This window comes from Gymnoscopelus braueri (assembly GCF_963280865.1).
Source record: "Gymnoscopelus braueri genome assembly, chromosome: 2".
In the NCBI taxonomy this organism is placed as follows: Eukaryota; Metazoa; Chordata; class Actinopteri; order Myctophiformes; family Myctophidae; genus Gymnoscopelus; species Gymnoscopelus braueri.
In genome coordinates, this window is record NC_137604.1 from 49,309,746 (window position 1) to 49,334,914 (window position 25,169).

General features: G+C 40.6%; 1 protein-coding gene across 1 annotated transcript in view; it reads right to left on the reverse strand.

Moving 5' to 3' along the window:
* Window positions 1-22,155, reverse strand: part of LOC308101649 (sphingosine kinase 1-like) — a 38,255-nt gene extending 16,100 nt beyond the window's left edge. The window contains exons 1-2 of the mRNA XM_080451076.1: window positions 21,586-22,155; window positions 6,047-6,196 (exon numbers count right to left, since the gene is read on the reverse strand). Coding sequence (XP_080307202.1) covers window positions 6,047-6,196; window positions 21,586-22,027 — 592 coding nt within the window. The 5' untranslated portion in view covers window positions 22,028-22,155. The remainder of the gene's footprint in view (window positions 1-6,046; window positions 6,197-21,585) is intronic.
* Between the last annotated feature and the right edge of the window lie 3,014 nt (window positions 22,156-25,169).

Here is a 25,169-nt window from a genome sequence, read left to right on the forward strand (position 1 = left end):
AAAGTATCTCTGTAGTGTCAAAAGATTCAAGGCCCTGCGCGTTATTGCTTTAACAATAAAACAGCACAAAGAAATGGCAAACTGTACAGATGACAGCTATCATCAGGTGTCAAAAATGACAGTGATTGGCTTTGTCTCAATCAAACGGTAGTTCGCTGTTGGAAGCCACCCATTTTCATTGCAGTTGAAAAGGCTTTAGAAATGTGAGAGAAAAACACCTGCAATGGATAACTGGAGTGGAATTTTCAGTTAAAACTTTTTTATACATGTTTGAAGGACCATGACAAAGACTTTTAATGTGTTGTAAAACTGAATGTCATGAAATCTTTAAGGAGTAGTTCACCCAAAAAATTACTTATTTTCTATCAATTTCACACCCTGCATGAATCATTGAATTCATGGAGTTTTTTTTGTTTTTTTCACAATCCTAAGCCAATATTTTTATGATGACAAAACAAATGGTAATGTATCCGGTAGGAAACACAAAGAAGACCCTTTGTGTCTCCTAACGGATACATTAGCATTTTTATTATTATAAAAAATAAAATAATAATAATAATAATCCATGAATTCAATGCTTCATGGGGTGTGTAATTGATAGGCAATAAGTAATTTTTTGGGTGAACTACTCCTTTAACCACTTAAGCCCCATTTTACACTTAGCGTTGTTACACTTAGCGTTGTTACAAGAATAGCCGATCTACAAGCTCAGAACGTATCACGATGCAACAAAATTATGTGAAAATGTTGTCTTATAATGACAAACCCCAAATAGGGATGCCAGGGTTAATGTGGTTACATTTATGTGAGTAATTAGCATGAGAAAGGTTTTCGACCCCTCCTGCTGCACATGTGTGTTACAGTACCTCACTCCCATACTGTTGACCCGATGACCCCATGTACCCCATACTAATCCCTGAATTGAGTGGTTGTTTCTTTCAACCAGTAACATCAATATGAGCCATCCTAAAAAACTGCAAGTTTAATGAGTTCAGAGTGTACCAACAATAAGCTGGGAGGGGCCAAGTACAGTAAATCTAACAGCATCTTTTTTAACTCAATGGCGAGACAAATGTTCCAGTATAAAGGAAGCAGCAGGCCATTATGGTCTGATTTAGGACTCTAGTCTAGCCAAAATACTGAGGCAATAACTTGATTTGAAAGTGCTGGCAAATTCTACTAATGGCACTGGGTCTTTCTTTTTCTGAAGAGAAAAAGTGCATATAAAAAGGTTCAGCAGATTATCCCGGAGAGACAAGTGAAGATTCAGGAGGTAAAACACCAAGCACAGCTCAGCAAGAAAGATGGCAGACAGTGTGCAGGTATTCTCACTGCTCTAATGAGCAGAGAAGACTGGCTGAGCACGCTGAGCTGATTCAGGAAAAGCAGATGGAGAAGCTGTGTGATGCTGAGCTGAGGAGGGTTCAGCAATATGCACAGGATGTGCCTCTGGAAGCCGGTACAGAAAGTCCTTATCTCATCTTATCCAAGGATAGAAAACGAGTGAGTTTTGGAGACAGAAAGACGGGTTCTCCCAGACAATGCAGAGATATTCTCTCTAGTCTACAGTACAGGATGTACCCGTGTCTGAGTTTCGCCATTTTTGAAAATGTTTGTATATAATGACATACCAAAAATAGGGTTGAAAGTTGTTAAAATAGAGAGTCCAATAGAAAGGGGGAAATACATAAGCTGCTAACACTGCAGTCCTCCTTCCTATAAGAGAAAAGCTCCAGCAATTGGGAGTCCGAGTGTTTGTGGATTATGAGGAGGCTCTAGTCTCCTTTTTATAATGCGTTAGGCCAGAGTTCAAATCTATTATTTCTCTGAGAAACTCTATACATACTGTGCTTCTAGTCCGGATCTAAACAAAGGCAGTAAAAACTCCAACTAGTCAGACTGATTAGACCTTAAATCCCCAGCTTTATATGAACAGGTCGTGTGGCTGTGGCTGTTGACAGCTGCAGGGAACGACAAACCGCACCCCACTGCCACAGGCTCATTTTCATTTCAAGACAACAACTGTATCTGGGCTTTACAGTCTAATTTAAAGTTGTTGTTGTTGTTTTCAACTGTCAAAGCCACTTACTTGTTAAGATGCATTAAATTGAAATGCAAGAACATCTGCTCATTTTACATGTCTGAAGTACAGCCAAAGAATAATATGCTTTACAAATGGAGCTCTCCTTTGAAGCTTTTAGTTGAAAACGGCTTTTAGCTGTGGGTGTGAAATTAGCTCAAACTTTCTGAAATCTTTTCTCCATTTATTATTTTATTTTCTTGGTCAAATTACTTACTGTAATTGGATATTTATGGTGTTCAAGTCGAAGCCTATTGAGCCCAACTTTGTTGAAATATTATGCGGGAAACATGTTTGTGAGAATAAACATATGTATAAGGGACTTAAATAGAAATGCAATGATTCTGATGTTAATGATTGACTATTTTAATTTGCTGCCTGTTATCATTTATAGAAGATGGGAAACTGTTATTATCCAAAAGAGAATCAGCAACCTAGGCCTCTAGGGGTTGCAAGCGGGAATTTTAGACTCCAAGTCTTGGTTTTATGTAATGCATGTCAAAGTATAAAAATAAAACAAACAAAATATACTTTCTTTCATCTGGCTAAATTGCCTCAGTGGGAAATATTGTTGTCACCAAATCACCAAAAACTCGGATTAGCCGTTTCATAAATCTACTGTGTATTTGATTGAATTTGTGCACGTATACCATGGGCTCCATTTGCTATCCGAGTTTCAAATGGATACCTTAAGGAAGGTTTTATTGTAAATGTCTGTCCTATGTCTCATATTCTGTCTCTCATACAGACGTACAGAGTAAAATTCAATCTGTTCATTTAACTTTGAGAATGTCCGAATTTACCCATTAGGATGCATCCCTCATTCACAGACACTGTTTAATTTAATAATATCATACAGTCATAAATGATAAATGGTGCATTTATATAGTGCCTTTATCCAAACCGTTTTACAATGTGCGTTACATTCAGCCATTCACACACAGACGGTGGAGGAAACTATGCAAGGCACTAACCTGCTCATCGGGACCAATTCGGGGTTCGGTTTTTAGAACGGAGAACCTTCGTTTTTTCCATGTCTTGGCCACTACCACCCTCTAACCCATTAAGACCGGGAACGCATCTGTGGCATTTTTTTTAATTTCTTTGGCTATTCAAATAGCAGACATTAGTGATGAGCGGGCCGACCCGTAACCCGCGGGTCCCGCGGGTCAACCTGCGGCGCGGGTGGTCGAGTCAGAATTTCAGATTCAATTATGTGGGCTGCGGGGTGAGCGGGTCAGCCGCTCTCACACGCAAAAAAAAAAAAAAAAAACTATTTTGAACAACATGCTTGTTTATTTAGCCCATGACAATGTTGTGCTACTGTAGACATTTAAAGCGACTTTGGGTACTTAAAAGAGCGCTATATAAATCTGAGCTATTATGATGATGATTATCTTTTTTTCCCCACGCGGGTCGCGGGGCGGGTTGAGCCATAGATTTATATATGGGTTCGCGGGACGGGTTGAGGCGGGTTGGGTTCCGTGGCGGGGCGGGTCATGAAAAAACCCGACCCGCACATCACTAGCAGACATACAGATCTGCTATTTATACATTTTTTAATCGTGAAACTTTGTGCAAATTCTTCATTTGAATATATATATTTATTTTAAAGCGAACTTGGATTGAATGGACTAACACAAGTATACTGTACTTTGTGTAATGCATGGTGGAGGGACAGCTGTGTTGCCACCAACGCATCAAGGCACAAAAGGTCTCTGTCCTGCAGCATACTTTCCAATTCAAATTGCTTTCCTTTATGGAAGCATGCCAAGGTCTTTGCATACGTTTATGCAACCTTGCAGGCCAGTTTAGTAGGCCAGTGCTTAGAAGCCTGTATTGTTTATTTTAGAGAGGAGTCTAGTCAGATATGAACAGATTACCACTATGCGTGTATCTCTAGTCACTGTTAAGTTTTCAACCCATTCAATCCAGGAACGCATCTCTGTCATTTGATTTTAGATTTCTTTGGCTATTGAAAAATGGCAGATGTACAAGCTCATAGCGCGGCACCGAGTGGCACGCTATTTTTGACAAGTCGTGAAAATGTGTGCAAATCTTTGAATATATATATATTTTTGCTTCTGGGGATTCAAAAAACTGTTGGTTTTTTTTTACTTATGTTGCTATAATATCAGTGGTTCTCAAACTTTTTTCATGTCAAGGACCCCCAAAATGATATGCATTTCTCCGCGGACCCCCCCCCCCCCCATCTCAAAATTGCAGGGACCCCAGAAGCAAAGATTTTAGTCTAAAATGTATATATATACACATATTCACGATTTTTCTACAAGCTCATAGCGTGGCACATGAGCTTGTAGATCTGCTATTTTTTAATAGCCAAACAAATCTAAAGTGACACAGATGTGTTCCCGGATTTGTACAAAGGAATCACACAGAGCGGCATTGAAGTGAAAGGGCTTTTCTCAGACGCCTACAGATTGTCCATTACTGGGCAGTTCCAATTTCTTGCTGAATGGGCATGCTCTTTGCCACATGTATGGGTTATGTAGAACCCTGGATTACATTTCTGAAAAGCACATACTGTATCTGAAGTCATGAGCAGTTCTGAGATTTGTATTCATCTCTGTCATATACATAAGAGGATTTCAAGTGCATCCTTCTCTCCCTCTCCCCCCCCTCCCCTCTCTCTCCTTCTGTCTCCCTCCCTCTGTGATGAAAGTCTGCGTATCTGACACTGTGGTGATTTATGAACATGGGGAAAAGGTTCAAAGTGACAGACACATTAGGCCTCCACCAAATAATTAAAATGCTCCAGCTCTCCAGGTGTACGACACATGCCAATGACTTCTCTGCTATATCCCCAGTCATGAACTGATTTAGCTGGTCTAATACGGCAAGGCACCATTATGATCATCAGTTTAGATTATGATGATGATTATGCCTACGTCAATATGAGCCCCCTGTGAGATTACATCAAATCAAATCATGGATAAAGGATTTATTTATGTGCGTGTGTGTGCACACGCATGCAAGTCTGTATGAGTGATGATGCATGCTTGTGTGTACTTGTTTGCATGCGCACGCAATTTGCGTATCATGAGTGTGTCTTCGTACACTTGCAATATATTGCATAAGAAAAGCTCTGCATGCATGTGGGTCAACTGCAAGTGATGGGTGTGTATAACTGTGACAGCAGCAAACACCATGTTGAGGATTTAAATGGGGAAGGAGGGAGAAAATGAGATGAAAAAGAAGCATTGAAAGGAACTGTGGAGCTGGGGTCATGTTAGCCAAATGCTATGTTATGGTGTGTGTGTGTGTGTGTGTGTGTGTGTGTGTGTGTGTGTGTGTGTGTGTGTGTGTGTGTGTGTGTGTGTGTGTGTGTGTGTGTGTGTGTGTGTGTGTGTGTGTGTGTGTGTTTGCGAGTATGTTGATACTATGGGCAGGGATTGAGATTAATTGTGATAATATGTAATGTGATAAAACCATAGTTTGTTTACAGTATATACATTACACACACAGTTTTGTTATCCCTTTTTTTTAATGTGTGTGTGTGTGTGTGTGTGTGTGTGTGTGTGTGTGTGTGTGTGTGTGTGTGTGTGTGTGTGTGTGTGTGTGTGTGTGTGTGTGTGTGTGTGTGTGTGTGTGTGTGTGTGGCATGCATCTATGTGCTTGTTTTTGCATAGGGCTGCAACTATCCATTATTTTTTTAGCAATCATTCTATCGATAACTTTTTCAATCAATCAAAAAAAGTCGAGAAGCCCGTTTTTAATATATATTGTATTTATATTTTATATATCAACACATTGATTAACCACATAAGCTCCATTTTGGACTTCTTTCACTCACTATTTTCGATATGTTTTGAAATTTTTTGGGAAACTTTTCACCTATAAAGACATGCCCCGAAATAGGGATTGATTATTATTCTATCAAATAATTGATTCGTTTTTATAATCGATCAATCGATAGCTGCACCCCTATTTGTGTGTGCTACTCACCGGTGATGACCAGTGTGTGAGGGACCCCCGCCTCATGGAGCATGCGCTGCACATGGCTGTTGTAAAGCGTTAGCGCCTGTCCGTTCCCACTCTGTGGGTTGACCAGCAGCATCACCCTGCAGGGCCGCCGCAGCTCACTGAACATCAGCCCTGCAAAGAAACAAGAGCAAACTGAGATAAGACACAAGGAAAAACGAGGGCGGGATATGAAATGAGACAATGGACTATATCATTCACATTTCTCACTTCATATTCACAGGGGTGGGAAACCTACGGTAGTATTAATTAAGAGCAAAATGGCTGATGTGATGTGTGAATACGTCAATGCCTGCATTGACTGGTCCTATCACTGGGAAGTGTGACAGTAGTGTTAGTACCTGCAGCCAGAGAAACACAGTAAAGAACATTTTTTTTATTGGATAGTTAGATTAACACCGTTTATACCCTCGTCACGGCTGCCGACTTCCACAAAAAAAATATTATTGGGAGCGGTCGGTTTTCAAGAAATGATAATTATTACATTTTGCATTGCAATCTACCATAAAATAAATTGAGGGTAAGATCCAAACAAGCCTGAAGGTTGATGAATATGTAAACTATGGGCACAACTTGAAATGATGTGTTCATCTGTCTATCCTGTGCTGGAAAAAGCTAAATAAACAGAACGTTAAAAATAAACTATGGTTAGAACAATGACAGAGCGATTCGATCTGAAAAACCTTTGGCACACTTACTGTTGATAAACTGGTAGAACCAGTTATGGTTATCTACATCTACTACACAAACACACGCACATACATCACATACCTACACACACATACACATCACATACCTACACACACATATATTACATACCCACACAGCCTAACCTGTTTCCGTTTCATACATCTGAGGGATCAAGTCATGTTATCTTGGCATGAATCGGTATTCAAGTGACAAGTCAAGTGTTTGATATGGTTTATTCACTTTGTGACGATGCAGACTGACAAGTGTTTGGCGTCTCAAGCCCAGTGCTCCAGGCTCAGGAAGAGCTTCTACACGGCAGTTGTTGGAGCCATAAACAAGGACATGGACAGTAGGAAAAGAGAGGGAAAAAAAACTAAACAAAACAAACTAGAAAAAGTGCTCCTCGGAGCACAAGTCTCCGCCAGGTCAGGTAGATTATTGTGGCCTCCTGGTGGCGCTATAATAGGCCAATGTGAAAAGGGTGCCATTTCTTCTTAGGCCTTGCACGACAATTGGACACTGCATTCATGATTTGAGGCATTTTGTTCCAAAAATGTGGTTTGCTAAATTAGACCTGCTGGTGGCACTATAACAGGCCAATGTGAAAAGGGTGGCATTTCTTCCTTGGCCTAGTGGGAATGTGCGTGCAAAATTTCACGGAAATCGCACACTGCGTTCATGATTTGAGGAATTTTGTTCAAAAGGGACCTATCCTGCAAACTTTGGAAGCCAATGTTAGCCAAGTAGGATGGAATATGAAATATCGGACACATCCATCTTGATCACATGACTATAGAGATACTGTGTACCGATTTGCGTGATTTTTGGACAGAATCTGAAGTAAGAGTAAGAGCAAAAAAAATTATATGTGAAAAATGCAGGGCAAAGGTTTTTCCTTGGCCTCTAGGGAGTGTGCGTGCAAAGTTTCACACATATCGGTGCAGTTATGGCTAAAACGTGAATGGGCCTGTTATAGCGTCACCATGGGGCTGATGTGAACGTTTTCAAGTGGCATTTCTTCCTGGGCCAAGTGGGAATCTCTGTGGAAAATGTCACGGAAATCGCATGCTGCGTTCATGATTTGAGGCATTTTGTTCAAAATTAACAAATCCTGTAAACTTTGGAAGCCAATTTTAGCCAATCACATGATGGAATATGTAAAATCAGACAGATCCGTGTTGATCACATGGCTATAGAGCTACTGTGTACCGATTTGCGTGGTTTTTGGACAAAATCTGTAGGAGAAATAGCAAAAAAATTGTTTTGCAAAAGTCTGCCTCATGGTGACAATAATTGATGAAAACAAAATAAAGAAATAAGCATGTTGGTACTCTGAACTGTAGTTATTCCTGTATAGATTGATATATATTGAAATTGATATTGCACAATGTATATGGCACCTGTATGACTTCAAATGACTTGCATTTTAACTTTCTTGTTCAATTGGATGTTTACATTTTGAAACCTATTTTATCATGTAGACCAGTGTTTCTCCAAAAATATATTGGGGACCCATTTTTTGGGTAGCAGACAGACCCATTTTTGTGGTTTGTGAGTAGATATCCCCTTTTTGTAGATGTAAAAAACGTAAGAAATAGTGAAAATAGCAGATGCGACGAGAGTTTGTAGATCGGCTAATTTCACTATTAAATAGTGCTTAAGTGGATAATTCATAATGGATGTTTTATTAAGTTTGGGTCCTGGGAAGAGACTTATCTTTTGGGTCTCAGCTGAAAAAGTTTGGGAACCAATGATATAGTAGACAGATGTAGGGACATCCTCCTTGTGCATCCATGGACTAGATTCTAACTCTCAAAGGAGATAATGACACAGCTCCAGACGGAACTAGGATGCTAGAGAAGTGTCCTCATTAATCAACAGTTCAAAACAGTTTACTTGACATTAGAGGATGTGACCTTGCTGTTCTGGGAGCCCACACAGACCTACTTGTCTAATTCCAATGCAACGCCACCACCTCCTCCCCTTTTCAAAACATCCCACAGCTCTATCAATGTGTGCGTCTATTCGAGGCTTGGGTTTCCCCCTCTATCATTAGTTCGCTTGTTGTTATGTCACAGCACAAAGCTCAGGAATGACAGCATCAAATCAACAAATACACCAATTTGTTTTGTGTTTAACGTGTTGATTATGTGTACTGTGCATCAATAGCATCCAATATGCTGGACAGTAAGGCATACATTTGTGATGACTTGAGAGGTTAATTTGGGAGGTTGTTGGTCAAGATATGTTTCTATTGCTTGTTTGGACAATGTTGAGTGAAGCTCCACCCAGGCCAGTATTTGGGGTTTAAGTGATGACATCGTGCTGCTCTTGCCCATAAACTGTAAGTGCATTGACAGTCTTTTATTTTATGTCACACATTGGCCATTTGCTCTTTTGTCATACTCCCCGGTTATTATGTAATGGCCTCCGTGTAAATAATATCTACACGTTTTTGCAAGGGTGAAATAGACAGAAAGTAATTGGAATCCAGTCTATGACTATGATGACATAAGTCATCTCCATATTTTGGCAATGTTTCAGCCCAATCCGACCTCCAGTTGACTTCCAGTATGAAATGAAGGTTTTAAAAAGTTAAATATTAAAGTATCAAACCAATTCAAAAAGGTTGCCCAATGCCCATGACCTTCCCCGGATCATAACACACCTCATCTGACCTGAGGTGTGGGCATGCATGAAAGACACACAGACAAACTTGTGTATGATGATATGATGATGTACTACAGTACAGTATATAGTCAATCAATATTATGGAAAGGATGGTCAACTACAGCAGTGGTTCTCAACCTTTTCAGGCCACGACCCCTCAAAATAATCATTTTTGGGGGGTCCAAGTTCACCCTGACTTGGACTTGGACTTAATTCTTTCAAAATGTTTGCCCCTTTTTATTATTTGACAATTTGGCCAATGTTTCAGCAGTTTTTGTATAGTTTGTTGATTACTTTTGATGCAGTAATGGACTTTTTTCATTTTGTTTTTTTTATTAGGTATTAAAAGTCCTTATTTTGTCACTTGACTGTCATCTGGGGACCCTCCCACAAAAAAAAGAAACATCTGGGGACCCGACTCACAGGTTGAGAACCACTGAACTACAGTATAAAGGTGAACACTGTTAAACACCTGATTCTGAAGAATAAAAGAGTCGCCCCACACATCATAGTCAGTCGCTGTTATCATAGTTGCAAAAGAGCAGGATTGACGAAAAAATAATAGCAAACCTACTGCAAAGACACATCATACAATATTGCTCTGCTCCCAAGTAGTGCTTACACAGTAGATGCCTGATCTGCAGGCTTTAAACCACAGCGTGGGAATGGTTCCAGATCATAATTGGATAATCACTACTGAGGTCTTCACCAAAGGAAACGGAAGTTAAAATGGAAGGGGAAACCCAAAGAGCCTCCTTTTTCAGCACAGTATCTTATAATAACACTGCAGGTGCATGATATCTGAGAAAGGCTGACTACAGTCCTGTGTGACAAAACTCAGCAAAGTCTCAGCTACAATTTCACAGATTAAAGGGAGAATGGTGGTGTTCAATTTCAGCACCACAAAATAGGGCATCTCAAACATTCTGATGTATTTGTCCGTTGTCATTCAGCCGTTTCTTTAATTGGACATGGGTTGCTTGTAATCTATTGTCTATTGAGCTGTCATGGCCACAGGAATGATATATGAGCTTACAGTATATGTTATCTTTCTTTCATAGGTGACCTTGCCTTTGCCATCAGGATCCCTACACTTTGGAACAACATATCTAAGATTACAGTAGGTTATTGAAGTCAGTTTGCACTTTTAAGTCTCATTTAAATGTACATCAGTACTAGCCTTTCCGTGCTTTTGTTGTTGTCTTTATGCCATGTTTGTTTTGCTGCCTGACTGTTTTACTTATTTTTATGCTACTTAATTTTGAAATGTTGCTTTGTTTTCATCGTTTTCTTCTGTTTAATCCTGTAAAACTCTTTTAAACATGCCATATAAATAAAGTTTATTATTACTAGAGCACCGGCCTACTCGGGGGCCACACAAGTCAGGAACGATGTTAAGTCAGGAATGCATGCCCCACCCAGTTATGCAATTCACGTTGTACCCGTTTTCTGAGGATTTGCTGTTGTTAGAGTACCCAGTGCAGTACCCGTTACCACAGTACTAATAACGTTAGATTTTACAATCAACGGGTTGTAATATCAACAAGTTGTGCACACGACACCCCGGGGTCATCGTCGGCACACACCCAAAGTTTGAGATCAATCGGTTGGACGGCACCTGAGTAATGCCATGTCATACACACACACAGAGGTTTTGTGAATTTATAGATTATAGATTATTATGGCAATTTATTATTTACACTCGCCATAATAATATCATACATATTTCCTGTATCAGTCGGTCATGCCCTCTCCAGACATTCCACGACTGCAGGGAAGCATGACACAGCTTAATTACTGTTGGTGAGTAAGACTGAAGACTGCTAGCTTGATGGGGTTGAGCAAGAGGTAAGTTTCTGTCATACATGGTTAGGTTCAGTGTGCCATTCAGCTAGCATAGTCTGATTGACTGAGTCATAGGCTTATCCAAATATCTGTCTACTAGATATGGGGGTCCTTAGGGAGAGTAAGGAGGGGTGGAGGGCCTGACGTGTGTGTGCGTGTGCCGTGCGCACGTGCGTGAGAACAAGCATGTGTTTGGGACTGTATTATGCGTCATAAGATGTCCTTGAACAAAAGTCCTCATCTGCCCCTTCTTTATATAATAGGATTACAATACGGTATATATATTTATTTATTTTGCAGTTGACTCAGTCAACTTTAATTTCAAGGCTGTACGCATACTTCTCATGATCCACACTTCATCTTTTCAACCAATGTCCATACATTTCAACTCCTTTAGTAAATGTTTATCGAATACTCCCTATGGTTCCATGGATGTTGACCATCCATGAGTCATGTTCACCTTCTTATCATGGATTATTTACCATTGTTTAGACCACATGGAAGGTGAAGCTGTGAACTGATGTTATCGGACACCTCAATGGGAAGTTGCCGTTTTATTGACATGCTATACTTCCTATACTGCAATGTTCAAAAATGTATTAGTTCAGATCCTGTTTCTGAAAGTAAGTGTATCCTAAAAATTACAAGAATACATGTGTATTGAGAAGATACTCCAAAATCTGTAATCTACAGAAAATGCTTACAGTAGTTAGCATTTAAATTTAGGACATGAATAATTTGCGCACACACACACACACACACACACACACACACACACACACACACACACACACACACACACACACACACACACACACACACACACACACACACACACACACACACACACACACACACACACACACACACACACACACACACACACACACACACACACACCCTTATATGCAGCACTGTATATCTGTATACATTTTATATACCAATTTATTAAATGACTTAGTTGAATGCTCAATTCTGATTGGTCAATCACAGTTATTTCTTGATAGCAGACCACACTGTCCAATGACCAATCAGCTCATTCACAATGGTAGAATACAAATTTCTTTAGCACAAGCAGAAAAATCATTTTCAAAAATCAATACAACATCTTTTGTTGTTGTTGTTATGCTTTGTGTCAAAATATGTTTTTAAGCAGCCGTGTAATAAGCAGGATAATGAATAATGAGGCCGTCAATATTGAGAAATAAAGCTCTGCAGGATTGCATTACACTGTCTGGGTATATTTCTCAATAATGACCACCTCACAATGTTCACTATCCCTTAGCTGCACAGTAAGTTGCATGAATACCTATTGAACAAATAAACAAAAACTAATTGCAGGGCATCAAAAATGCATTTGTTGTGAAGTCTGTAACGCGGCTTCTGAAAAAGTGCCCTTTGGGATATATGAGATTTGTATCGGCTTGCTGAGTTTACAGTCATTAACTGCATACCAAGTGAAGATAGCAAGTCATGACAGCCGTTTCAGTTAGGCGTTTCTATGTGCCAGCATTAGGTTAACTGTACAGGAGGAGCTGTCAGTGCTGACATTTAACACTTCCTGCCCCAAGAACTAATCTCCTCAAACACACAGTTATTTATAGAGCTATATCATTCTGGAACTTCTTACCATCTCACATTCATCTTATACAAAATAAATTATCATTCAAGATAGCTTTAAAGACACACTTGTAGCAGCAGACCACATGACCGGAATCTTAATCTTGTGTTGTATTTAATTTTTGTATAATGTAATGCAATGTAATTATGTATTTTTAATGTTTTATATTTGTATGCATCTGATATGGACCCCAGGAAGACTAGCTGTCGCCTCTGCGTCAGCTAATGGGGAAGCTAATGGGGAATAAGAATAAACACAATAAGACCTTAATGAAAGACGCCCACAATTAATGTTATTACCTTCAGCTGTGTTTAACTGTCAAAATGGCTGCTGTGAAAATTGTCTATTGGTAGTGCAAAGCCATGGCAATAATCTCTTTTTGTTCAAGTACTCCTGGGAGAAGTTATACAAAGAAATACCCCCACTCACTTGTAAAATTCATGTAAATCTCGTTAAACTATGTGCTGTATAATAATTAGTGTTTCGGAGTTGTGAGGTGAGGATTGTTGTTCACAGTGCTGTCTGTACAGCGACATGGAATCATTTGAAGCATGTAAGCAGATCTTGGCTGAGCCAGACCACAAAGGGTGTGGAAGGAGGTGGTGGTGAACTTTCTGTAGATCTATATTGAGACATAAGAGGAGAAAGAATGAGACAGAGAAAGAAAGAAAGAGATATAGACTGTCCGATTTTAAAAAGTACACAAATCCTCAGTGCTAACTTAAGGCCGAGACCCCATAAGGGTCCATTTAGGTCAATTTCCCACTCTCAAGAGTTGACTTAATTTTGCTATGTAGAAAGAAGGGATGAATGTAGGGGCTAACAAGGAATGAGGAGAGAAAGAGGTCTTTATGGAGTGTACATGTGGGAGGATGCCGTTTTAAAGAGCACTTAAGAAAACATGATGTTCACATCGTTAATACATAAGTGTATATTTCACTTGCACCCACTTCTGACATTCCTATTTTTGGCATAAGGCAAACTTTTCTAGATCAAAAAAAGAGCAAAAAAATAACAGCTCTACAAGCTCACGACGGGTTGCATCGCAGTGTGTAGACCTGCTTTTTTGCTATTCGTCATACAACTAAGTATAGCCTATGGGGGCTTAAGCAGTTAAAGTTAGGCACAATGTATGCGTTTTTTTAGATTGCCGTTTAGTCCTAGCCTTTTTTTGTTTGACAGTGTGCGGATTCACCAGCATCTATTCATTGTGGGGGTTCATAACCACTCTTTTTCTGGAATGGTATGTGTCCCATATGGATATTTTAGACCGTCGGTTCAAATTAGGGAGGAGAGGTTGGAAAGTCAAACTCAAAAGCTTAAGATTTCTCGACAAGCGGAACATTTGCTGCCACTAACTTTGTCTTTCAGTGAAAGTGGAATTTATAGTGCAATGTGTTTTCCCTGTATTTAATACAGTATATATTTTACTTCCTCATCTAACAGGACCTCCTCCCAATTTCATAATTTAGGCCTGTGAGACTTTAAATTTAAAAATGTATTAATTTCTTTGTGAAACAAATACAATTCAGAAGAAGGCGTACGCACTGCAGCAAAGCCATTAAAAAAAGCATAGCCTGCCTGCGTGTGGAGGAAATGGACTTCCAATCATAAAAAAGCCACAACCACATGTTCTGTTACTGGAGAAATCCTGACTTTCTCTGAGAGAAACTAGCAGCTTCGTAGACTGAATAGACGATTAGTGGTTGTTGTCTGCGTGTCAGTGAGTGACTTGAGAGGCAATTTCTGATCGTTTACTTCTTTGTGCTTGTCCTGATGTTGTATTTCAGGCCAAACTCATACTTATGTTTTGGTAAACGCTAAAGTTGGACTGGATGCTGTGATATTTCAGGGGCATCCCTCCAGTTGGATATTAAAAACAATGTATCTTAACATGCTTAAAAGAATGGCATGACGTTGACAGCTCTGACACTGCTGAAATCCCCAGGGCAAAGGAGATATATATACGAGAGAGCGAGAACCAGTCCCAGTATGAGAGAGTGACAGACACACAACGAGGGAGAGAGGGGGTAGACAGATGGATGAGACTTGTTTCTGCGGTCTTTTCAAGCTCTATTATATTTTCGTGAATGTCCAAAAGTGAGGATGAATCCTCAGGGAACAAGGTGTCTCACTCACACACATGCCCAAAATATTGAGAAGCTTTCAGTGTTTTAGACATCTATTATAAATGGGACTTCATTGCTATAAGTTTACAGTAGAATTCTCTGATAATCTCTTTTTTTGGGGGGAACAGAGGAGATCACTGCTGCAATGTCTCTTGGCTTACGGTACCCTGCCTTTTAAACCACAGGAGACTCAGGAAGTTTCATCATTCATGCTTTATTGTCTCCGCCAGGCCGAAAGGCATGGCGAGAGAGTATGTTTTGCCCCCCGTCCGTCCGTGTGTGTCCGTCCTTGTCTGCGACCAGCTAATCTCCGCCACCGTTGGCCCGGTCGCTGTGAAACTGCTCACACACACTCCCTGGATGTCCCAGCAGAACCTCTGCCCCACATTTTTCAGATCAGGCTGTCATAGCGCCACCATGAGGCCGACTTTTGCAAAACACATTTTTGGATATGACTCCTACAGATTTTCTCCAAAAAACACGCAAATCAGTACACAGTATCTCTATAGTCATGTGATCATCACGGATCTGTCCGATTTACCAGATTCCATCCTGATTGGCTAAGATTGGCTCCCAAAGTTTGCAGGATTGGATCATTTTGAACACAATGCCTCAAATCATGAACGAAGCATGCGATTTCCGTGACATTTTCCACGTAGATTCCCACTTGGCCCAGGAAGAAATGCCACTTGAAAACTTTCCTAACAGCCTCATGGTGGCGCTATAATAGGCCGATTCACGTTTTTCCCTATAACTGCACCGATCTGCGTGAAACTTTGCACGCACACTCCCCAGAGGCCAAGGAAAAACATCTGCCCTGCATTTTTCACATCTGCTTTTTATAGCGCCACCATGAGGCCGACTTTTGCAAAACACATTATTGGATAATACTCCTACAAATTTTCTCCAAAAAACACGCAAATCGGTACACAGTATCTCTATAGTCATGTGATCAACACGGATCTGTCTGATTTAGCAGATTCCATCCTGATTGGCTAAGATTGGCTCCCAAAATGTGCAGGATTGCTTCATTTTTAACACAATGCCTAAAATCATTAACGAAGCATGCGATTTCCGTGAAATTTTCCACGTAGATTCCCACTTGCCCCAGGAAGAAATGCCACTTCAAAACTTTCCAATCAGCCTCATGGTGGCGCTATAACAGGCCAATTGACGTTTTTACCTATAACTGCACCGATCTGTGTGAAACTTTGCACGGACACTCCCAAGAGGCCAAGGAAAAACAACTGCCCTGCATTTTTCACATCTGCTTTTTATAGCGCCACCAGGAGGCCGACTTTTGGAAAACACACTACTACACATTACATTACACACTACTACACATTACACACTGAAGGAGTAATATGCACAATAACGTACCTGACCTGGCGGAGACCTGTGCTCCGAGGAGCACTTTTTCTAGTTTAAGACTGGATTGGTCACTTGATATGGTCACACCCTCAGGAAAAGTCAGCCTGTGACAGTGTTACACCCAGGAAAGACAAGGCTGGAATGGTGAACTGTGCCAACTACACAAGTAAAAAAACAATGCAAGGCAAGCAATATACTGCAGTTAACTACTATTCAATATTTGCCCAATGCTCACTCTGTTGCCTAATCCAAACTGTACGCAGGCCAGATGAAAGATTTGCTTCCTGCTTTGCAGACAGATGTCTATTGTCTTGTGCCGAGAGATGAATCCTTGTGGAAAATATGTTATGATGGTGCAGTACGTCTGCAGATTGAAGTGACTTTTCAGTTACAATAAATCACTGATCAAAGGTTAGTTGTGGCTGCAAATTTTTCAATTCTGTTACATCTCTAAATACTGGTAGGCATACAGTGGGACGGGGGGGATTAAGAAAATAAATATGAATGATTAAATAATTATGAAATTAAATATTCAAGTTGAGGATGAATATTTATGTTCTTCAGTAATCACAAAACAAGCCGATCAAAGCATTAACAGCAAAGTCTTGGTATTTGATGTGCTATCGATACTGGCTAATAATTTATACGTTGGTGCATCTGAAAAGCAACAAAAATTTAAGTATAGTGGTGTGTTCTATCTCCTTTATAAAAAATGTAAAAGAGAGACATTACATGAGGTAATAGTGAACTCTCCCCATTGCTCAATACATAATAGATCATAAACCAAACCATTGTACTGGCTGGGTCCAGAAGTAATCCATTAGTAATGGCATTGACTGGTTGAGTGCGGCCTGCTTTCTGCTTCCTGCTTTCCCTTGAGAACGTGGAACAAATTGTGTCTCTTCTTACTTTCCTTGAAATCACAGTAATGGTGACATCATCAGATCACATTGCCTGAGAACGACTTACAGTAAATGGAGTAAAAGCGGAACTTAAAAAAGTACATGAGTCAAAATGTGTTGTAAATTCATGTTATTTCATCGCACACACTTGCTAATCAGGAAATCACAGAACTCTTTTTCATTGCTGCAGCCCTGACTGCACTGGTGACATGACGACGTGATCTAGTTTAGCATCAGGTCAGGTCAGATTGTAAACATGGAACCTGGTAGAGTTTGGGAGAACTGTATCCACTGAGTGAAAATGGTGCCATGCTGGTGCTTTCTTGGCTATAAAGATGGCAGTTGGTTACCATAATGCTTTTACAGGCCGGCTTTTTTGGAGATATTTTGACATACCCTGTTTGGACAGTTTATTAGCAGGCTAGAAATTGGAGCTCACTATTTCTACCAACTGCACAAATTACAGATATGTAAGATAAACATACACGCATATACTGCGTGTAATATCACAGAGTGTATTCATTAATACAGGAGTCTTTTAACTGCATAATCAAAGACTAAAAAGGTTAAGACACGTGGAATGGTATATGACAGATCTGATACATCTTGATCACATGACTTCAGAGATAATGTGTACCGATTTGTGTGAGTTTTGAACAAAGGTTGCAGGAGTTGTATCAAAATGTGTGTTTTGAAGAACACACGAAAATCTAGTCTGGCACAAATGGCTAGGGCCTGTATGTGGAGTTGCATCATGATCCCAGGAATCTACGGGGAGAAATTCCGATTGCATGACCTACAGTTCAAGAGTTATAGGCTAAAACGTGAAGTGGGCTGTTATAGTGCCACCATGAGGCTGATTCGGGCCGAGGTTCTTGCACGCCTACTGGGAGTGTGCATGCAAAGTTTAACGACGATCGGGCCAACGGTGCCGGAGATTATCTGCTCACAGACGGACACACGGACGGACACAAGCGAAAACAGTCTCCGGCCTTCAGCCGTCCAGCCTTGAGGAGACAACAATAGGTGACAATGTGACAAAGCTATAGCTGAGTAAACTTGAATGAAAAAATTAATGATTCTGCTCCTCAAAAGACTCCCCATTAGTAATGGTTTCCATGGTTACACTCGATAGTTCCTCCCTGTGCACCTGCTGACTCAGGGCCCTCTGTTTCTTAAATGGAGAGGTGTTTAAAATCAATGAGTAAATCAGTGACTGAGCACTCTTATATCCTCTCGTCCCCATCAATCCAGTGACGTTAAAATAATCATCAATCCAGAGACGTTAAAATGGTCAGCAACAGACATCTCATTACCGCTACTCTGAGTCACAATCATTTTGGAATAAGGAAACCTTAGAATTTGGGGGTTCCGTTGGAAAGAGAGTGGCAATGGAATTGTATGAGCCATAAAACTGCTTTTTGTGATTTGAGTCACTCTCACTTCCAATAGAGTACCTAAGTCCTGACGTCACTCCTGCTAGCCCTGGGTCACAGAAGTATTTTTTACTATTGAAAATTCTAGCGTCATATAAGAAATGTGTTCCAAAAATAAACAAATCAGCCATTGTTGTACGACGAAGTATAAAGTAAGGCTTAAGTTGATAATCAATTCATGGATATAATATATTATATCCATGAATTGATTATCAGCTTAAGTTGATAATCAATTCATGGATATAATATATTATATCCATGAATTATGTATATTGATTATTTGATTAATCAAAAAAGAAAAAAATCTATAGTTGCAGATTGCAGTCCTAAAGTGTCTAGGGACAGAGTGTGATGCTATGCTGTTAAACTGTGCAGTATGCAAATGCACTCAGAAGTATAGGTTTATTGAAGAGACCTCTCTATCGTGGAACATAAGAGTGTCAGGAGGAGGCCAGCTGGGAAAAGCTTAGCATACATAAAATGCAGCCTACTTAAACAAATAATTGGTCTGCGTATGTACATTAGACAAAGCAATTATTCAGCAGTGAAAACAATATATTAATGGAAGGATCAAGAGGATAGAGCTGATGAAAAATCAATTGCTATAAATAGCAAATAAATGCTTTTCGTTAAGCACTTGGGACACATTTGAGACCATTTACTCTCAAGTAGAGTTAATAAACACTCTTTTAATAGATGTATATAGCATGTACTAGATCTTTGTTCCATCTGTAGTTGGAAATATAGACCAGGACAGAAGAATGAAGGATGTCCAAATATATTGAATAATACCCTGTGTATATTGGAAGTCCATCTATACTGATAGAACGGTCAGAAAGACTTTGCTGACATCACTTAGACTAATAGCTAAGATTCACAGAGATCCTCATTCCTCAACATGATTTAGTAGAGTGAAGTCTTTGGCTCATAGAGCCTCTGGCAGTATCAGTATAGATCAGTTGTTCCCAAACAATGGGTCAGGACCCATTTTTGGGTCGCAAACCATTTTTATGGGTTGTGAGTAAATATCCCTTATGTTCCCTACTAAAATAATAATAATTAATATTATTATTGTTTCAAAATATTTTCAAAAATGTAAACATTAAGATTTTTCAGAACAAAACAAATTCCAAACAATTTTCAAAACAATTACAGGGGGAAAAATCTGTTCCATATACCAACAAAAAATAGCAGATCTACAAGCTTATCACATGGCGACACATAGGAAGCTTGAAGATCGGCTATTTGAACTATTTTTGGAATGGAATTTGGACTCAAGTGGTTAACTCACGCATTTTGTGAGTTTTGGTCACATGGTGAAACCAAATGTATCTTTTGGGTCTTGAGTCGTTTGGAACGTTTGGAAGCCACCGATATGGATTACTGAGGAGACCACAATCATAATGGCTCCATAATATTGTCAAACTTCTGCAACTTGAGATTTATATTCCCCATCACCTCCCAACATGCTAATAAAATTCTGGATTTAACTGGTAGATCTGTGAATTCACCTGGTCTGCTGGCTGCACACTTTCATTAAAACATCAATGATTTAGGAGAAGAATCTGGTCCATTTTCACCAGAGCCATTTGGCTTCCCCATGGGTTAGACTAAATTATGACTCCCAGTAATGAGCAATACAATCAAACTGCAAAATGGTCATGAGCCGTGTTGTATTGCGAGCAAAGATAAGGGTTTTGGGGTGAGAAAACTAAAGTGGAGACAGAGTTATTCTAGTATATTGGTTTTCTGCTGAACACAATCATTTTCTTTACCATGGGGACAAAACTGTGTTTTAGGTCAACTTGGATCAGATTAACATGAACATTCTAAAAAGATAACCATACCATATTTAGTTTTTAACTGTCTGTTTCTCCTCTGCTGAGACAATGACTGCCATGTATTGAGTAACAGAATATGTTGCCTCTGTAAAAATTAATGAGTGCAAATTGGGAAACTATCTGGGCCACAGTGTGCCAGATATATGAGTGGGCTTTGGGCACAAGGAGGAAAAAAGTGTGTCTAAAGCTAAAACTATATTTTTCATCTTTGCAGCCAGTGCAACTTGTTGAAGGGGATAATGAGGTGACACCCCCCCCCCCAGAACATTATTCTCACTCTGGTAATTAAGCCTGGTTTAAACTTCTTGTGATGCTGTGAGCTTGTGCATGCAGCACACACAAAAAGTATGAATAATTAAGTAGGCTACTCTGCTACATCAATTAGTAGCAAAAATTATGACTGCTTTAAGTTGTTGTTGTTCTTCCCATTTGTCATTTACATGAAAATACTTGTTTGTCCTGTTGTAGTTTAAAAGTAGGATAACCAGAAATATAGGTGCGGGACCTATATATTTCTGGTTATCCTACTTTTAAACTGCCGCCGGTGGTACATATAGGTATACTAGATAAGAAACCGGTTCCACAAGCTATAAGTGACTAATTTAATAGACACAGAATAGCCCTTTGACTTATTATTGGACTGTGACAAGTGACAACAGGAGACACTATAACTTTTGCCAAAATAAACTCTTTTTTTAATTAGCCTACTGATCCATTAGTTTTTCCTTGTCATTAGTAGGCTACTGACTACAGGCTACTGACTACAGATGTATCAGTCTCATCATCAGTAGCTAGTCCAGAGGCTGGGACTGCATGGAGACTGTAGAATGCAAACACATTTTTCCAGACTAAAAATCTGACAGCCACACTGATCAAAGATTGAAGATAATACAAATGTGCATAACGTGGAGCAGTGCTGCACCAGCGCATCAACTGAATGTTGGCCTACAATTTACAACCCTTATCAAGTTTGCCATAATAAATGTATATTTTCTCACCTTTTCTCAGGTGTTGCTGGCGGGCCGCGCGCTCTCGGATCACAAGAGCCCACCTTTCAGCCTCCGCAAGATTAGCGCACGGGTCCTCCTGGACCCCCGAGACCCCTGGGACCCCCGAGACCCGGTAGCACAGCTCCACTCTCTGCCGCGACCCCCCGGAGCTCATCATCCATCGCCTCTTCAGTGGGTAAAAGTAGGCTGAGAAGTACGCTCCTGTGTCTGCGGTGTCATCCCCGCCGTGCGCCCGACACCCTATACAGTCCTTTAGGCTGAAGACCACCTTGTTCTGGGATGGGACCTTCTGAACCGTGAGGTCCCTCTCGCTCAAGCTTAAGGCATACCTGACTTTTCGGGGGGTGCCCGTGAATTCCCCGTATAACACGACCTGGCTGCTGGAGCCGTTGCGGCAGGACGAGTCCAGTTCTGCTTTCTCTGGATCCATCCTGAAAGGAAAGGAGAGTCAGGAGACGGGGGTCCGCAGACCAGCGGAGGGGGTCCGGGATACCACGCACACACTCATACACTCGGGGGGGGGATGCGACTGAGCAAACTCTCCGCAGGATGCCAGACTGCGACTGACTGTAGGGCTGATAGTTGTCACTGCGATATACGGTTGAGCCCGTTGGTGAGCCAGTTTATCCAGTTGGAGAAGCTGGTCGCACGTCGCCACCTAGCGACGGAATGAGAGAATGACCAGACAGCTCATCCAGGACAGGTCAAAGACATTTAAAAGGTCAGATGCAGAGATAGAAACCTAGATAGGCTACCTCATTGGCCGCTGCAGTTCATTGGAGCGACCTGTATCCGCGACCGCCGTAATGGAAAGGCCAGCCGAGCTTTCTAATGCAGTTATGTCCGTTGAAGTAGACGGTCTCTCCACTATTAAAATCATCACAACTCCCTGAATTTCAACCGATTTTCAATGCCAGACGAGTATAGGCCTACTTGGTTACATCTAAAATGCATATTTTCATGCTAAAATACTTATATCTAATCCAACAGTAATAGTCATATAACAATACCACAATTAAATAAATAAAATCGACAATGAAATAAATATGTATTATTAAATTTTTTGACTAAACAGCAAATACAAATCAAATCGGTTTGAGACACTGACAGTGTGTGTTCTATATTTTTATGGCACTGAAACCATAACACACACTCCAAGACATTTGAAAGCAATTATAACATCAAAGTCACAGAGCATTATAGGCCTAGTAAATAAAGTAAAATTATTTAAAAAAAAATCCTGAATATAACTATTTTGCACAAGTTTTGCCATATAGTTTTGTGATGTGGTGACGCCTCAATTTGTAAAATTAAGACACAATTAATGACAATAACATAAAATGATGGCTGTTGAACACTTCACGTCTTGTTCTGAACCAAGCTACACACAAACGTGTAGCCTACAGTCCCAAGGCTGCACACGATCTGACCATGTTTAGACCTGTTTAGACTGCAGTAAAATCCGATTTAGTTCACAAATCCAAGTGTGGAGTTTGGCAATGTCCAACTAACTAACTAGGTGCTGCTGCTGTTGAGCAGCTGCCTCAATGCCTCTTAATGAAAATGCCCTTCCCAAAATGGCACCCGCAGATACAGATACCCAGTGCACATGATTTTTTTTGGGGTCCCCAGATGACAGTCAAGTGACAATTTAAGGACCTTCAAGACCTTTTTAATACCTACAAAAAAAGACCATTAGCCTACTGCATCAAAAGTAATCAACAAACTGTAATTGGCCAAATTGGTCAAATAATATAAGAAAGAGGCAAACATTTTGAAAATAGCAGCTCTACAACTCCTACACATTCCAAGTGCTTATCAGGGTGGGGGGTCCCCAGTTCAAATATGATTATTTTGGGGGGTCGCGGCCTGAAAAGGTTCAGAAGTTGAACCACTGAGATAGAGCAGTGGACGGTTCTCAACCTTTTCAGGCCGTGACCCCCCAAAATAATCATATTTGAACTGGGGACCCCACATTTTCTTTGACTCGGTTCCACAGATAAATAATGTGAAAATAGATGTAGATGTAGATGGCTATTTATTTATATCTAAATGATCAGTTAATGCTTTGAGAATTGTGTGATTGATTTGACTAATGAACGGAATTTCAGACTTGATTCGAATAGAAATGAGGGCAAATATGAGGCTTCAAATTCTATCTATTCTACCCCCACTGTGAGAGTAGAGGGCCATGAGGTTGTGTCTGATATGAGATGTTGCTTATACTTGAACAAAGCTGCACAAATCACAATGCAGTGTTCAGTGGAAAAGCTGCACTAATCAGACATGCCCTTGCATGTGAGAACATTATTATGATTATTATTATGGAGTTGGAACAATGTATTTTCAGGAGGAAAGACAGGAGGAACAATCAGATGGAATAACATCCATGCTACCACCTCACTCTATTCCCTTACTCACCTGATTCTATATCACTTGATAACAACAATTTGGCAAGCCCAACCTCCTTTCTCCTTTCTCAATCTCACTCACCTGATACCAACTCCTCCCCTAATTTACTTGTCATGGTCGTGGATGATAACTCCTCCCATGCTCACCTGATTTGAGTCACTTCATGATAACAACTCCTCCTATGTCTACCTTGTGCATTATATTTCCCTATATCCCTCCTCCACCCCATTCTTCTTTTCAGTTCTCTCCTCTACCATTTAGCCTACTTTTTAGGTTCCAGACTTTTCCTTTTTTTGGAGAGAGAGAATGAGTCCATTGCAGCTCAATTTGACTCATTCACTACGAAACCAAAGACAAAGATTCAGGGTTCTCTGCCCCGTCTTGGAACCCTCTCATCTTCTGAATCACAGTTTCCCCACCCCCTCCTCGTCATCCCCATTCATCCCCTCTCCCCTCATCCCTCACCCCTGTAATCGACACGGTGATAACAGCGAGAGACGTTGCGGACAAGCCGTAAAATCCAGACTGCTCACCAAAGAGCTGTGTGGAATTTCCCATTATCTCTCCCCCATCCTGACATCAAAGATGAAGACAACAGATCAGGAAAGGGGGGGGAGAAAGCCAGGCCAACCAAATGGCCACACACACACACACACACACACACACACACCCAACTTCCCCCCTCTCTCTCTCTCACACTCTTTCTCCCTCTTTTTGAGCGCATGGAAAATTATGTTTTCACCACAAAGAAGACATTACACGTGACCTCATGGAGAGACATGTGGACAATAATGGACAATAATGTGAAAATGTAGTACTATGCTGTATTTCCAGATGCTTGGTGTGTAGAAGTGACCTGGGCATGAACCAAGGGGCCCATGGCTGACCTGGGTCATAAAATTCACGGAAGGGTTCTGCTTCCCCTCCCGGTGACTCAGAGTCAGCAAGCCCACAGGAGATAAGGATTTAGCATAGTAATGACATTTGACCACACTTCAAAGACATTTTAGGGTATATAGATCCCACACAGACCCCACTCTGGGCTAAAAGCCGCCAAGGGATGAACCACCCCCTGGCTCTCCCATCACCAACCAACCAGCCTTCCTAGGGCTCTTCAACACGGAACCACCAAGGAGGAGGTCGAGGTCCAGGCCACTGCA